Genomic DNA, 14,698 nt, shown 5'->3' with positions numbered 1-14,698 from the left:
AGCTGCTGATACTATCCTCCGCCTATGTTTTAAAATATAAACTTATTATTTATAAGCCTATTATAGCTTCACCTTTAACAATACAAACGCTATTTGGTGCCAGGATGCTTATTAGGCTATTTGATGAATAATAAAGTAAGTAAATGACCAAGAAAAAAACTCGAGTTACGCGATTTTAATATCCCGATATCTTATAAAAGTTTATCGGCCCTAACAAATAGTATATTTCTTTATTAATCACTTATCCGGAGTTTGTATGGATGAAGAATTAAATACAATACAAATCGTATAAATATATTAAAAATTACTTTGGAATATTTAATTAAGTAAGGTATTTCGTTAATAGAGATACGCTTTTGTATGTTTATGTACTGTACAAAAGTGTTGTATACGTTGCTACATTTCTAATTATCGGTTTCCTAAGGCGAATTATCTATAAAACGAACGAAATTTGGCCTAAAGGAGGTCAATTCCTATAAGATTCTTGCATTTTTTCGAAGATAAAATTATGGTTTTACGATTGAAATTTATTAGTAATTAATACAGTACGAATTCTATTTATCAGACTGTATAATTTCGAAATTTATTTTCTTTTTTTCCTTAATTGATCATCCGACGGATTAAGTTGGGATTCGCTTTCGGGTAGCGTTGTCGATTCGTTTCCTTTATTCATAACCGGAGTAAATGCGATAATCGACGATCGACGACACCCAATTACCGGAGAATTTAGCATTTTTAATATTTTAAATGGCGGCGACGGGACGAGGGAGGCGAGAGATTTATAAAGCGGGAAGCAGTCTTAATGGATCGTCTTAACCAACGAGAGGAAAGGAGAAATATCGACTGGCGTCGGAAATTACGACGCGACGCCATTCTAATCGAAAGACTCTCTTATTTATCTAAGCGATCGCATCGTTTGTCAAATAATAAACGTCGTTCGATCGTCGCCGATCTTCGAATCTTCAATTCTTTTCTCTAACCCGTTCAAGCCCCGAGGAATCCGGGTTTGAATCTCATCCCGATTCACGAGGCTTTTAGCCAATCTTATGGATCGGGTTCGATTCCCCGTCTTCGTACGAGTCGGATCCAATCGTAAACTCTGACTTAGGTGTATTTATTCTAATAAGAAAAAGAGTAAACTATATTAGATTCTAAAACTTTTTAGCATTCTCTTCTAAAATGTGTACAATAAACGATTCAAAATTTTTAATAAAACATAAGGAAATGCTAAAAGTTTGCCATAAAGTTTTAAGCTGGATGATCGAGAGTTAATTGGGGTTCGAATTAGATCTTATTCATAAATTATCGGGATAGTGTGAGGAGGAGCGACATTCTCCATTCTCTCGTTCGCGCTGGTCGACCATCCATTATGGGCGAAATTGTCGCCTACCATAGTCTTAATGCGTTACTCTGTCGTGTTGAAAAATCAGTCAATTTATTCTCTCGAATGTAAATTTATCGCTAGATTGTATCTACGATTACAATTGTTATATTAGATAATGCCGATTTTGGCATTTTGAATCCGATCGCTCGATCTACTCCGAGGGCCGTAACTCGAACTTAAGTGAGTCGTTCGTCCCAAATATCTTGATATTTGGAATAAAACTGTTTATCCAACTTTAGACTAGAAGAAGAATGCCTACGCCTATTTCCAGTAGAAACGGAAGGAATACTTCGACGTTAAAGAAAGTATAGAGGACACGTTACATCTCCAGAGAAGAATCTTTTCCGAATCTTCTGTTCTGTACTCCTTTTACTTAAGCAGACATCGATAGATCGGAAGGAATCCAGTAGTGATTACGAGTTTGGATCTCACGACACTCGGGCGGATGTCTCACCGCAAAGCTCCCAGGTGAAAAATATTGCGAAAAGACTTGTAGAACGTTAGAATTAACATATTTACATCCTCCGGGAGGCTCTCCTGGAAAAATTTTAAACAATTACTCAGTCGATTTCCTAACGGAGTGACGATAATAGGAAAAAAATCCCTTTCGGCATTCGTCCATCTACAAATAGACTCGTTTGTAATCTAAAGAGGTTTGAGTGAATAAATAGAAAAATAAATGGTAATATTAATAGTAGTAGACCAACCAATTACGTTTAGAATATGTTCATCGTCGCACTCCAAATCTTCCAGGACTGTAGTTTTCGAACGTCTTTAACGTTATTTCTCTTTGCCTCGATTAAACATCTCCCGTAAATAATTTCGGATATTTAAACGTAGGATTTTTTTTCTTTCTCATCTTTTTCTTTAATTGGTTCTCTGTTCTTTCGACAAGACCCGTGTTCGGGTCGGAAAGAGCTCTACCCGACAACCGATTCAGCTTACGGAGAGACGTAGAGGAAAAGTAATTACCTAAAGGCTTAATTATCTTTAAAATTATACTTTTTGGAGATTGATATTTTCCTTTTACGTTAATACCACGAGAAACGACAAAAACTTTCCGAAGAAACGTGTCTTAATCGGCGCCAGTCAATAACATTTCTTCGATTGTGAAGCGAAAGAGAGAAAGGAGAAAGAAAATTTTAAATTTCTTTCGAGGTGAACCGTTCGCTCGTCCCTTAGTCTAACTGTCTTTTAAGAATCGGCAGTTATCGAATGAACACTTCGCCACCTCTGTTCCCACGTGACGTACGGTAGACAAAGGGCGTGGTGCAGAAATTGTTAGTAAAGAGGACAAGAAGATAATTGACAATAGAAGGATGCGAGATTATTGATAAAGAGAGTTCTCTGGATCGAACAATGGATGCAGTTTTCCCGTTTCAATCGAGATAAAACGTAAACGAGATGAGGAGAAAGATCAAAATAAAGGAGGAGCGGCGAAAGTCAACCGATATTCGACGACCGTCTCAGCCGATCCCGTCGAAGAAAACTGTTCGACAGCGAAATGAGCGAAAGTAAAATATTATTGAAGATCGGACACTCGCTGCAGTAAAATACGGCGATCGAAAACTCTACAAAGTTTGCCAATTGATGTGATTTTAAGAGTAAAGAACGTGACGTTACAAAGACTTCGGAAGAAAAGTCGAGAGTTTTGTCCGTTCTCTCTTCTCTATCTCAAAACAATAACAATCTCGACCCGTCTTACTATCTAATAATATTTCAAAGGTCATTTAAAATTTTATCGAAATCGAATTTATTTTTCAGACAATATTTTTAAATCACTTTTAAATCGAATGTTAGGCTTACTCGAATTTGTTAGTTCGTTCTGTATCTATGGAAAAGAGAAAATTTTGATATTATAAAATCATTTACAATATAAATTAGTATAGAAGGCATGTTTTATATTATTTATATTGTAAAAGTAACTTTTAAAAACCCTTAAAAGAAGTCTTTAACTAATTACTTTTCTTTCTTACTTCTTTTTTGGTAGAATAAAGTTATTTCGTATCGAAATTCAATCGGTATTCGATGTTACTTTACAATGGCGTGTATTATTTAAATGGCATTTATTAAGAACAATATTGAAATAGAAACGAAGCTAATTTGTTGATTAAACATATCAACATAACTGTGTCATTCAAACAGCTTGGGTGTGTTCGAGAGTCAAGCTTAAAATAGTCTAATTAACTTACGTTTATGAGTTAGTGTTGTAAAATCTGTTGTTGACCTCTCAATTATATTTATAATTTTTATGCAGAGATCAATCTTAATATTTAATAAATTTTATACATAAAAATGTAATTTATGCTCTGGATTCAATGTTTAATACACTTCTTTTCTAAGAACAGGACAGTTGTACTGCGATGTTTGTTGACTCTTACCTTGCTTCTCTGCACAATCTTACCCCGTTTATGGGGAAAATTGTTGACAAAAATCGCTTTCATAATAACTTCGTTCCATGCAGTTTTGTTTTAATGGTTTTTTTAAATACAAAATTTAATTAAAGAGCTTATTTTAATGATAATATTTCTGAGGAGAAGTTTTTTTCCTCGTAAATACGAAGACTCGGGAAATGGCGAACACTTAAGGATTCGATGTTCCTATCTGGTTTAGTTATGTGAGTAAATATTTTTCCATTGAAATTAGGTCTATTTATCTATATTTAAAATCTGTTATAAAAGGCTTTAAATAGTTTACTACGGATATTTTTATATTTAAAAATTAAATACTTTTGTACAGTACGTTGTTCGGCATTATCCTAACATGTAGAATAATCACGAATAGTGTTCGTGATTATTGATACTATTTAAAACAAACATGTGTAAAAAATAAAAAGATTTTTTTTCTATTATAGATTTTTGATTCTATTATCATAAAAACATACGCTAAAACTAAAAAGAAAAACATACAATAGTAATGTTTATGTATTTGTGCTAAAGTCACAAATGTAGACCTCACTATCGGAGTGAGCCCGTCTACTACATTCAGAATGGGGTCCAATCAGTGTAAAAAGTACATTTGTATCATAGTTCATTACGGTATTATTGCAACCTTCAATTATCTTCATTGCAAAAACATTATATTAAAATGTAGTACAAACATTATCATTTACTTTACGCATCAACAATAGTCATTTCTTAATACCAAAGAGTATAAAAAAATTACAAATATATGTTACTTACCTCGACAAAACATACGCAGCCTTCTTATAACGAAAATATTAAAAAGCACACGTGGACTTAACAGTTTAATTCCAAACGGCTTTAACCTAACACTAGATGATATCACTTACTAGTGTTATATTCGACCACGAAATGCCCCATTCGGCATTACTTCAGTCTCCGCTACAACATTACATTAGATCTCTTTCCCCAGCTTCCCTTATATATATACATACGATTAATTTCGTCCGTCCATCTTATCAATTCGAGTATTACATTTCGGATTTGTAAACCGTTTAACGTTTATACACTATACACTATCTCCCAGGTTATTATGAAAAGGTGATAACGATAAAAACGACGATTAAATCGTTAATGCCGGGGGGGGGGGAATCTTTCCCAAAAGACGAAGATCGAACGTAAATAATTTTACATCATTACATTATACTCCAAGAAGAAAATCGTTTCGAAAGGCTTTAGAGTAACCGGATTCTTTACGTCAAATTAAGCATCGTAACACATTCGACCGGCCGATTTTCTCCATCGGAAACTAACCTCGTTACGGGAAATTTAATGGAAGAGGAAAACGGAGGTGCAAATATTACACGAAGAACGTTTGTGACGTACCGATTAGAAACGATTCGAATTGGCATCGAATTCTATAAAGAAAGGATGAAATAAATCGCATCCGGGGGAAATTTAAATACAGACGGAATCAAGACTAATGAAAACATTCTTCGATTTTTTTATCATTTTTGTAATTTATTGTTTTTATTGATGTAGGACAGTAACTGAGTCAGTTTCGCTTTCAAATAATGTAGGCCTATTTATAAAAGAAAACTCTTCATTTTCGGCTGAATAATTCGATAGAGTAAGGCCGTTTTGCAATTAGTAATTAAATAAAAACAATATAAACGTTAGACATTACTCGTAGTTTATGTGCGTTTGGTATAATGGGGGCGAATCCCTTTTTCCCCGTCGTTTCTAGTGGGATGACGCTTCGTACCTTCCGAAACGCCCATACATCACTCGGATTTTCAAACAGAACGATCGAAGGTATCCGTTAAAATGAATTTTTCCTTAGTCCGATCACCTTTATACTGTTATAGTTTATTGCGTACTCAATATTTTTTAGTTACGGTTAAATTACAATAGAAGTTTATTTAACCATATTTTATTTATTGGCCTCTTATATTCCTGTCCCGTTACGAAGAATCCCATTGAATTTTCAGTAGGATTCTTCGCAACAGAAAGAGTTATTAATACGTCGCTCGGCGCGACCACCCTCTTCCGAGCCATCCAGAAAGGATTCGGACGGAGGTGAATCTTTGCGAAAGTAGAAAAAAATGGCGGCGTCGAAAGAGACCGCGAAAGTATTACTTCTTAAAAGGTTTTTCTTACCTTCGTAACCTTAATCTTATCGATTAAAATCCACTTTTAGCCAACGTAACTGTTACGCGAGGCCGAGCGAACGTCGCTCGGACCTACCCGTTAACTTTCTAAGCCCTTTCGTAACCGTCGCGGGGCGGAGCGTGCCGCGTGCCATGGCCGACGATATAACGGTACGCGGCGTCGGAAAACTTCCACCTTACCGGTCGTGGTCGAAAGGAAAAAAAACGCGGAGCTTCTCCCTTCTTCCAGAATTCGGGCGGATCGGGCCGAAACGACCGGAAGTAGGAAGATCGGGTCGATCTCCGGCGTCGACCTCTTTAATTAATGGCAACCGACAATCTATTAAGACGGGCGGCCCTTCCGGTTTTTTGCCGGGCAGAATGCGCTCTCTCTCTCGCCTGATTGATGACGTCGACGGACCCCGAGAATTAGACGGGCGGCCGCGATTTTTTTTCTGCCCGCCTTCGGATCGGCGTTCCGTGACGGACGCGTCACGAAGGCGATGGAGAAAGATGAGGTGCGAAACGGTTTACGTGATCCGCGCCGCGTCACGATTCGTGTGAAATATGACTATTCATGGGACCGGAGACGTCTTCATTTCTACCGGAACGCCAACATCTGCCGTTCTTTCCACTAATATTTCCGCTCGCGTGACGGTAATTCCGGTGCTGATTGGCCCGCCGCCGCCCGGGCCGCCGGCCGCCTGCAGATCGAAGGCGATTGTCGCCCGCTTCTCTCGCGCGACTCTTTTCTCTCCGTCGCGCCGTCGTTTCTCGCTCTCGAGAAGATTCGAAAACGTTCTCTTTTATCGTCTCTCGACGACTCTTAATACAGATTCGAACGTTCTTTGATCTTTCTCGTCGAAAACGACAGAAAAAATTCTCTGTCGCCGCTGGCGGTATCCACGCGTGCGACGTAGACGATCTCGCCAGAGACGGTTCCTCCTCTAGCTCCTCCTTCCCTCTCTCCGAAGGCCGTCGGCCGGGCACGCGTTAAATTTTCGTATTCCGGTTAAGTATTACTCGGAGGAGATGATATACGACACGCGAACGGGTCGTACCTCTAGTCTGGCCCGGAGTTCCCGATTTCTAGCGTGACGTCTTCTCTAAACGACGATCGGCTAAAGATACGGAAAAAGAAATTCGCACGCAAATTTAGAACGGCCTAAGTCGAGATTCGAATCGAATTCCCAAGAAAAGGGAGGAAAAGTATGCGCGAGTGGCGTAACGCGGTCGATTAATTAGACGCGGCGGCGGAGAGACGTCGGCGCGAGTCTATCTATTTCTATTTGGGCGCGAGTAATCGTCCGGCGGAGGGCGCATCTGGCGCGGCCCATCCATTAGCGGCGGCATCCACGCCGCGAACGGTGCGAAGAGCACTCCGTCAGCGTGATGGATCCCCGCGTCGACGGGCGCAATCAGTGCCTGCCTCCATGCATCATCCTCGACCCCGCTTCATTAATAAAGCGGCCGGGATAATGGCGACAGCTGGACCCCGGCCCGTTTAAATTCCCATCCGGCCATTAAGCTGCGATTTCTAACCGCACGGTGGGACGAACCCTTAAGTGCTATCGACTCGAAAGAAGAGCCGCGCGCTTGTCTAATGGACGCCTTTCTTCTCCGATCACGTGCCTTCGACAAACCAATGGCAAATCAGGCCCGCGGACCTCGTCGTTTAGCGCCGGGCGCATCGCGTCGCAAAGTCGCGGGAGGAGCGAAAGGACGAAATTCGAGTAATTAGCGTGCTGTCCGCCGTCCCCGAGCAATTAGCGTGGCCTACGGTAGAGGAACGTCGAAATGCCACTGCTCTTACGGCTCACGCTTCCCCGGAAAAGTTCTTCCGCCGGAAGGAGAAATGAGTCTCGGGCCAAAGTTGGACTCCGCACGTCGGCCCGCCCGTTCGCCCGGATTCCGAATAGGGCGGGAGGAAGCGTCGGGCGGGAACGGTCGATAACCAAATAATCTTTCCGCCTTCGTTACTCGGCCCATCGATCCCCGGAAAAGGCGTATTTAACGTCTCGTCGGCAATTTACATCGAACGCGCGGGGAGAAGCGAAATTGCTTTCCTTAAAGATACTTAAGAAGACGCGCCGCTTTCCTCCTCTTTCTGCCGTTTATCCTTCGATCGCTACTTTTTTCTTCTTCTTTTTTGCTCCGAAAGCGGAGGCCGACTCCTTCCCCGTCTCCCTCCCTCTCCTTAATTAACGGCCGTCCGTCCCGGGCCTCGGTCCCTCCGCCTCTTTTCTTACTTTCTTTTCGCGCTCCGCCGTGCGCGCCGTCGGTCAGCGCTGAGAGAAGCGAAGGAAAAAAGTGACGAGAAAACACCGTTCCCGAAGTCACCACCAAACGATCGCGTCGGAAAAAAACTACGCGTTGATTCGGAGTCCCGAAACATCCGGAGATCCCAGATAATAATAATTATATAGGCCTACACGAAACGAAAACTCAAAGAAATCAGAAATTACTTGGTCTTTAGGACTGTTACGCATTAATTCGCAGCCCCGAAATACGTCTTTTCGGCCTTACCAGACTATTTTCCCACTCGTTCTATAATTCTCATCGTCATCGATATCTTCGCGTATTCGAAGACGTCTCCACCCCATTCTAAAACACACGAGACTTCTCTTCCAGTTCTCCAGGCTTCGAAAGACGAAGATTCGAAAACACTTTCCTAAAATTGAAAATTCGATTCAATTAGTTGACATTTCTTTCAAGTTAAAGTGTTTTCCATTCGCTAATTATCGCTTTCCTTTACGACGAATTTCGCTTCCTCCCGGATTAAGAAAGCCGTGTTTTGAGCGACGAGTGGTTCCTGTTATAGTAGATGACTATGCGTGAATTAACGTGGAGCGATTAAAAGTCATCGTCCGGTGACGAAGAGAACGTTTTCACTATGAAACATCGAACATTCATTATTTCAAACGTAGTTTTCGACAAAAACTAATTTCTCGCTGGCCATCTCAACCCGAGACTAGTTATCGCTTTCGCGCAATCGTTCGAGCGATTTCTATCGAAGAGGCAACAGGAACGTCGTCTTCCGCACGAGGTGTCTCGAATCTCGCGAACGGCGAGGACCCGGTCGGACGACTCGGCGCGATTAGACTTCGGAACAACGAGGGAAGATTTCCGTCTTCGCGCGCCGAGGAATGTGCCGATACGTGGCAAATTTGTCGAGTTAGGAAAGTCTCCGTTGTCGGGAGAAGCGAATAATCGCCACTGGCTGTCGGAGAAAGGAAGAAATGGCGAAAACTATCGTCTGTTTTACGTTCTCGCTCCAGACACGCCGTTTTCTACAACGTCTTCCCTAAACATACTAGACGGTCGGCGCCGAAAGACGCCAAACCCGGCGCGACGCCGAGCGGCGAGAACGGATGGGCGGCGCGCTAATTGCGGTAAAAATTACCGGGTGTCGTCTTCTCCGCAATTAAGCGTTAATTAGAACCGACGGAAAGGTAATCCACGCGACTTAATTCTCGTCGACGCTCCGACTTTTCGTCGCTTTTTAGCGGGAGCGGGTTGGGCGACCACCGAAAAGCGCAGAAATTAGCGCCTTCGGCGTTAAAGACTCGCCCGATTCTTAAAAATTACCAACGATTTATCCAGTCGTTAACCGCGCGCCCGTGACATTTAACCCGGGCGCCGAACGTTTAGAGGGCCGGTCCCGCGGTGAACGATAAATCAACACGTAGAAACGGGTACAACGCGAATAATTAGTCTCCGGTGCTAGAACCAGGGTTAGTGTGGGAAGGGAACAGGTGGCGGCGGGGAGCGAAGATCGATGATCGTCCATCACCCGAGCGCCGTCCGCGGCATCTATTACCCTCCTCCGTGATGAGGTGCTCGGGTGTCCGACCGTCGCCGCTCGCTTTCCCCTAATTGCGCGTAAACGGGGCACTTACCGTCCTCCCACCCGACCCCATGAGCCCTTTGTCTGTTTCCTTCCGTCTCCGTCCGTCTCGGCGGTTACGTAACTTCCGGATCCGTCGCGTCGGACGGAACGATCCGGAATTAGCCAACCGGGCTTCCCAAGCGTTTAATTAAGAAGAGTCGCGTACCGTCGGCGACGGCGCGCGCGGCGGATTTTCTGTAGGCAACGGAAAGGTTCAGTCCACCAGTCGAGCGATGAGGCAGAGGCTGCGCGCGCGCGCCGCGGCTCGGCGGTGGGCGTGGCCCGAGAACGGGCGCCCGCCCGCCCCCGACGCGGTGGGCGTCGCCGCGGCCAAGTCGGCGCAGCGTCCGCGGCAATTACCGGGCTAAAGTGGCTAAAACGTGTGAAAATCGTTGCGGTGCATCCGTAGATCGATGCAGCGTCCCGTCCGGGCGGCCGTAAAGACCCCGCCGGACCGCATTACCGCGTATTAGCGCCGCGGTCGCCTCGCCGTCGACCGGAAAAGGTGAGTCCTCCCGGCAACAGGTAGGCGCCTCCCGCCGACGACGCTTAACGCTACTTTAAGACCGGCTCCGCCTCGTCTCGCGCCCCTTTCCTCCGCCGGAAATCGCCGGACGAAACTTCTCTTTTCGGGTCCGAACCCGCGCCTTCACTGCCGGTAAATTTCGTACCGTCTCCGATGTCCGATTGCCGATTCGAACCGCCGCGCCGTGCTGGTTTTAAGTTTCCGTAGTTCCGGTAGCCCGACGGGGAAAGAACTTCCGGTTAAACGATCGGCGTAGAAGGAGGACCGTGACGCGGGAACTTCAGCATGTCTCATCCGTCCTTTAATCTTTTACAGAAATGAAAATCGGCCGTCGAGCAGAAAATCCAGAGCATCGGACGAACCGAGTGGAGATTGCGTACCTTTAATCATCCAGGCCGTTGCCGTCTTTACGTGAGATGATCTACGCGCGTGACGAGAGGCGTCGAACGTTCTTCGGTGGGAGACATGAACTCTGAGGTAGAGGGAAGAACTGTCTTCCGTCGTCTGGCATCCACCGGACGCGAGATAAACGCTTCCGAGTCCGGCAACAAGTTCTCCATCGACAGCATCCTGGGCCGAGGAGATCGTTCGGAGGAAGAGTGCGACGAGAGGATCTCCGCGCCGCAGAGACCGCAGACGGCCATCCACGGCTGCGTTAGACCCACGCCAGTGGCCCTGCATCCCAATCCCGGTCTGTCGCAGACGGTTTACTCGCAACCCGGAGCTCTGATAGTGGCCGCCGGCCGCACCGAACTGTCGCCCGAGGACCACTCTCACTTGACGTCGCTGGCCCTGGGCTACCTGTCGCCGGCGCTGGGAGTCGGCGCCGCCGCCCACCCCCCGCCCGGAGACGGCGGAGGACACCACCCGACGGTCAACGGCTCCTTCTCCGGTTCCGCCGCGGGATTCAACGCCTGGCTGAGTCGCTCGCCCTTTCTGGCCCTGTCAGGTAAGGCCGTCCGGGACCGGGGGTGGGCTCCGTCCACGCGCTATCACCTCGGCGTCTTCCCACCGTCGACTAGGCGCCTGCTAACGAGAGGCATTACGTTCCGCGAAGTTACGTGGTAAAACGACGCCGGAAAATGACGGGTTTTGCGGAAATCGCCGCGGAAACGAGAGGAAACGAAAAGACGGTTAGCGCCAAACCTAGCATTAAATTCGAATTACGTTTCCGGGTCGAAGTTGAGATTGAAGTTACGACCGCCGACTCGTTCGAATTTTAGATTAACCCGGCGGTCGAACGCCCCTTTCTCGTTCTTTTACGTTGGTCGTCCGGACTGTCCCCGCTCTCCGACTTCCGGTCGTCCACCCGCTCCTTCCCCGCCGAATTATCCGATACTCGCGCTTTTTTCTCTTTCGCGTGACGACCGCGACCACGGCGCGGGTTACGCCCCGTAAGGGGTACGAAGCGGGGACGGTCGGGGGTATTTACCGGTCCGCGATCGTTTTAAAGCGATTAAGAAAGCGGCGAGTGTCGTGACCGGGATAGACGTATCTTTCGTTACCGGAACGGGAGCGGATCCTCCGGGAGAAGCGAATCAATCGTTACTCTACCGTGGGTCGTCGCGTGACGGTGGGTGAAAGTTTTCGTTCCCCGAGTCGACGTCGATACTTCATCTCCTTTATATCGTCGGTTTGATGGATTGAAAGTACCGAGATTCCCGGCGAGCCGAGATGTCTGGCCAGACGCGTTAGATCTCTCGCCATAAAGGAATTTAGCAACACGTTCCGCTGCCTTTTTTTCCCTCTCCTTTTTCTTCTTACCGATTCTCGCGCCTTTTTTTCTTCTCCTCTTTACTCTCGGATATCGAGCCCACTAAATGTTATTTCGCAACAACCTAAACGTTTCGTTCTTTCGCTTCTCTTCCGATTTTTCTTTTCGTTTCTCTCGTTTTTTCGCTGTGTAATCTTTTCTTTCGTCCACGTTTCCGGTTTCCACCGCCACGCGTGCGCCAGGAAACTCCTCTTTCTCTCTTAGATTTCGCCCTTTTTCCTCGTCCACGAGCCCGAAACGGGAATTAAACCACGGACTCGATTAATGTTTCATTGCAGCTCCTAAGCCGGCCGGAAGGAGGCCCCGAAAACCCGGAGTGGAGAGGAAACCCCGACAGGCCTACAGCGCCAAACAGTTAGAACGGTTGGAAGCCGAATTTAAGGTAAGATTCGTCGTTTCGTCGACTCGTAAACTTCGGAAGGACCCCTTAATTCGATTGTCTGAGGCTCGGCGGCTATCGTTTAACGGTTTGTAGACGATTACTCGAAAAACCCCACCATCGTAACGTTACTTCGCTTAGCCATGAAATTCCAGTTTGGTAGGAAACTCTATTCCTCCCTCATCTATTTGATTCTATTCTAAATATTTCCTTACGCGATATCTAACGTGAGAGACGTTGGATAAGAGTCTAGCGAAGAAAAAAACTCTTCTTTCGGTCGACGTTTAGCCAATTCCTCTTATCATCGTGTCTTATCTTATTTCGGTGGAGAAGAATTCGGATAAGAGTCCGAATTCTTCGCACGCGAAATACTTTTATTTACGCAAACTCGATCGATGAAAAATAAATCTAAAGTTATTTCTATTGTCCGACGAATCGAAGAAATTTACTGTCTGAATCTCATTTTTAAACCTCAGTCGAAATCGTCCTCGGCCTTCCGAGAAGAATTATTTTCCGGTTATTCTTCTTAACAAACGGTACTTTTTACCCGATTTTTAAACCCTAAATGTCATTGAGATTAAGGTAAATAAGTGTCGTGTTACGCGACGTTACCGTCAAGTTGAGGAACGATCGTAACGGTCGGATTGTCTCTCCGCGGAGAACGGACGAACGACGCGACGGAAGAATAGAAGGAGTTACTAGGAGAATAATGGATTCTGTTTTTATCGCAGATAGACAAATACCTGAGCGTCAGTAAGCGGATGGAGTTGTCTTCCGCCCTCAATCTGACCGAAGTCCAGATCAAAACCTGGTTTCAGAATCGAAGGTAAGTTCGTTTCTTTTATTATCCGCCTCGACTTTTACGCGTCTTTTCCGGAACTTTCTTGGATTGACGAACTAACCGAATTTATAAATATAAACGGGGACTCGGCAAAGGAAGTGAGGAGACTAATCGGAAATCTTTTCGTGGTTACACACCAAAAGCCAAACTAATAGAAACGAAATTGTGAAACGTCTCTCCACCAAACGAAAACATTAGAAAAGAATGCTGTTTTCGAGTGTTTTTGGATAAATCGGGTGGCCCGATATTTTGTCTACCGATGCCAAATCCTTCTTACGCCTCCGATTGCATTGGCTTCTAGTATTACGTGAAGATCGGGATTTCCTAAAGAAGTTTCCGAGAATCCGCCTCCCTCCTTTGTCTCTCGATGTTCTTCATTTGTACGAATATTATCGCAGTCTTTGATTTTCGTTCTAGCGGATAACCCAGGAACGGATACTTTCCATCTTCGTTTGTCGCGTACCGACGTTCGAAAATATCCTTTTGGCGGGATCGGACTCTCCTTTTACGTGTCTCTGGTTTTTCTAACGGATTATCCTTCGCTCCATTCCGAATTCGTTGGCGTTTTATAGAAGGAAGATGGCTTCGGGTATCGTCTATTATCGGAAATTGGCGGTATTTCTATTACCTTTATCATTGCTAATTTCCCGAAATCCTTTAAATTTAGCTCGACCTTATCCTAGCGTACGCGTTCCGGCGTCGACGCCCGCATCCGATTAACGAGGACGTACAGTACAGTACAGTACGTTTTTTGTCTTCCGAGCAGGACCAAGTGGAAGAAGCAGATGACGGCCAGAATGAAGATCGCGCAGAGACAGGGACTGTGGCCCGCTCACTACCTGGCGTCGCCCCACGCCTTTTCGCCCTTCGTCGGCGCCCCCTACTACAACGGCGCCTTAGGACATATGACTCTGGCCGGAAGGGAGGCGGTCGGCCCAGCCGGAGCGGCCGATTGCCAATCCCCCGACCGCAACGACAAACAGGACTGCAAGTAGTCGCTTCTCTCTTTGTCCGTGTCGTCCAGTCGCAGCGTGTGTCCAATAAAGTTCTCCCTTTTCCTTTTCTCGTCGTCGCTCCTTGGCGCGGCGAAGGCGGAGAGAGGAACTCGCTCCGCGCGACGCGAACAGGAGAGCCTCGCGAAGACCACGGCCTTCGTCCAACAAACCGGGTGAGGAGTCGGAAGAAGATTAAGACGAGTCCACGGAATAACCGACAAAGGATAATTCGCTAACGCTAAGTTAAATCGAAGCTAACGGCAAAGCTTTATTAACGTCGGGTGAGGAAACGAATTATTGCGGATCTCTGTGTTCGAGCTCCGATCCGGCGCGACGGATAAACGATTCGCGAGAACTT

At 45.6% G+C, this 14,698-nt stretch overlaps 1 protein-coding gene across 1 annotated transcript; it reads left to right on the top strand.

Moving 5' to 3' along the window:
• Positions 1 to 10,682: 10,682 nt before the first annotated feature.
• LOC111625500 (brain-specific homeobox protein homolog) lies at positions 10,683 to 14,340 on the top strand. Its single transcript, XM_023368651.1, has 4 exons — positions 10,683 to 11,300; positions 12,404 to 12,507; positions 13,236 to 13,330; positions 14,112 to 14,340. The coding sequence occupies exons 1-4, from the start codon at positions 10,817 to 10,819 to the stop codon at positions 14,338 to 14,340; spliced, it is 912 nt and encodes a 303-aa protein (XP_023224419.1). The 5' UTR covers positions 10,683 to 10,816.
• The last annotated feature ends 358 nt before the right edge of the window (positions 14,341 to 14,698 follow it).

The sequence above is a fragment of the Centruroides sculpturatus genome, unplaced genomic scaffold (genome assembly GCF_000671375.1).
Source record: "Centruroides sculpturatus isolate CEXI.00-Female unplaced genomic scaffold, Cexi_2.0 scaffold99, whole genome shotgun sequence".
In the NCBI taxonomy this organism is placed as follows: Eukaryota; Metazoa; Arthropoda; class Arachnida; order Scorpiones; family Buthidae; genus Centruroides; species Centruroides sculpturatus.
This window is presented reverse-complemented; position numbering and strand designations above follow the sequence as displayed.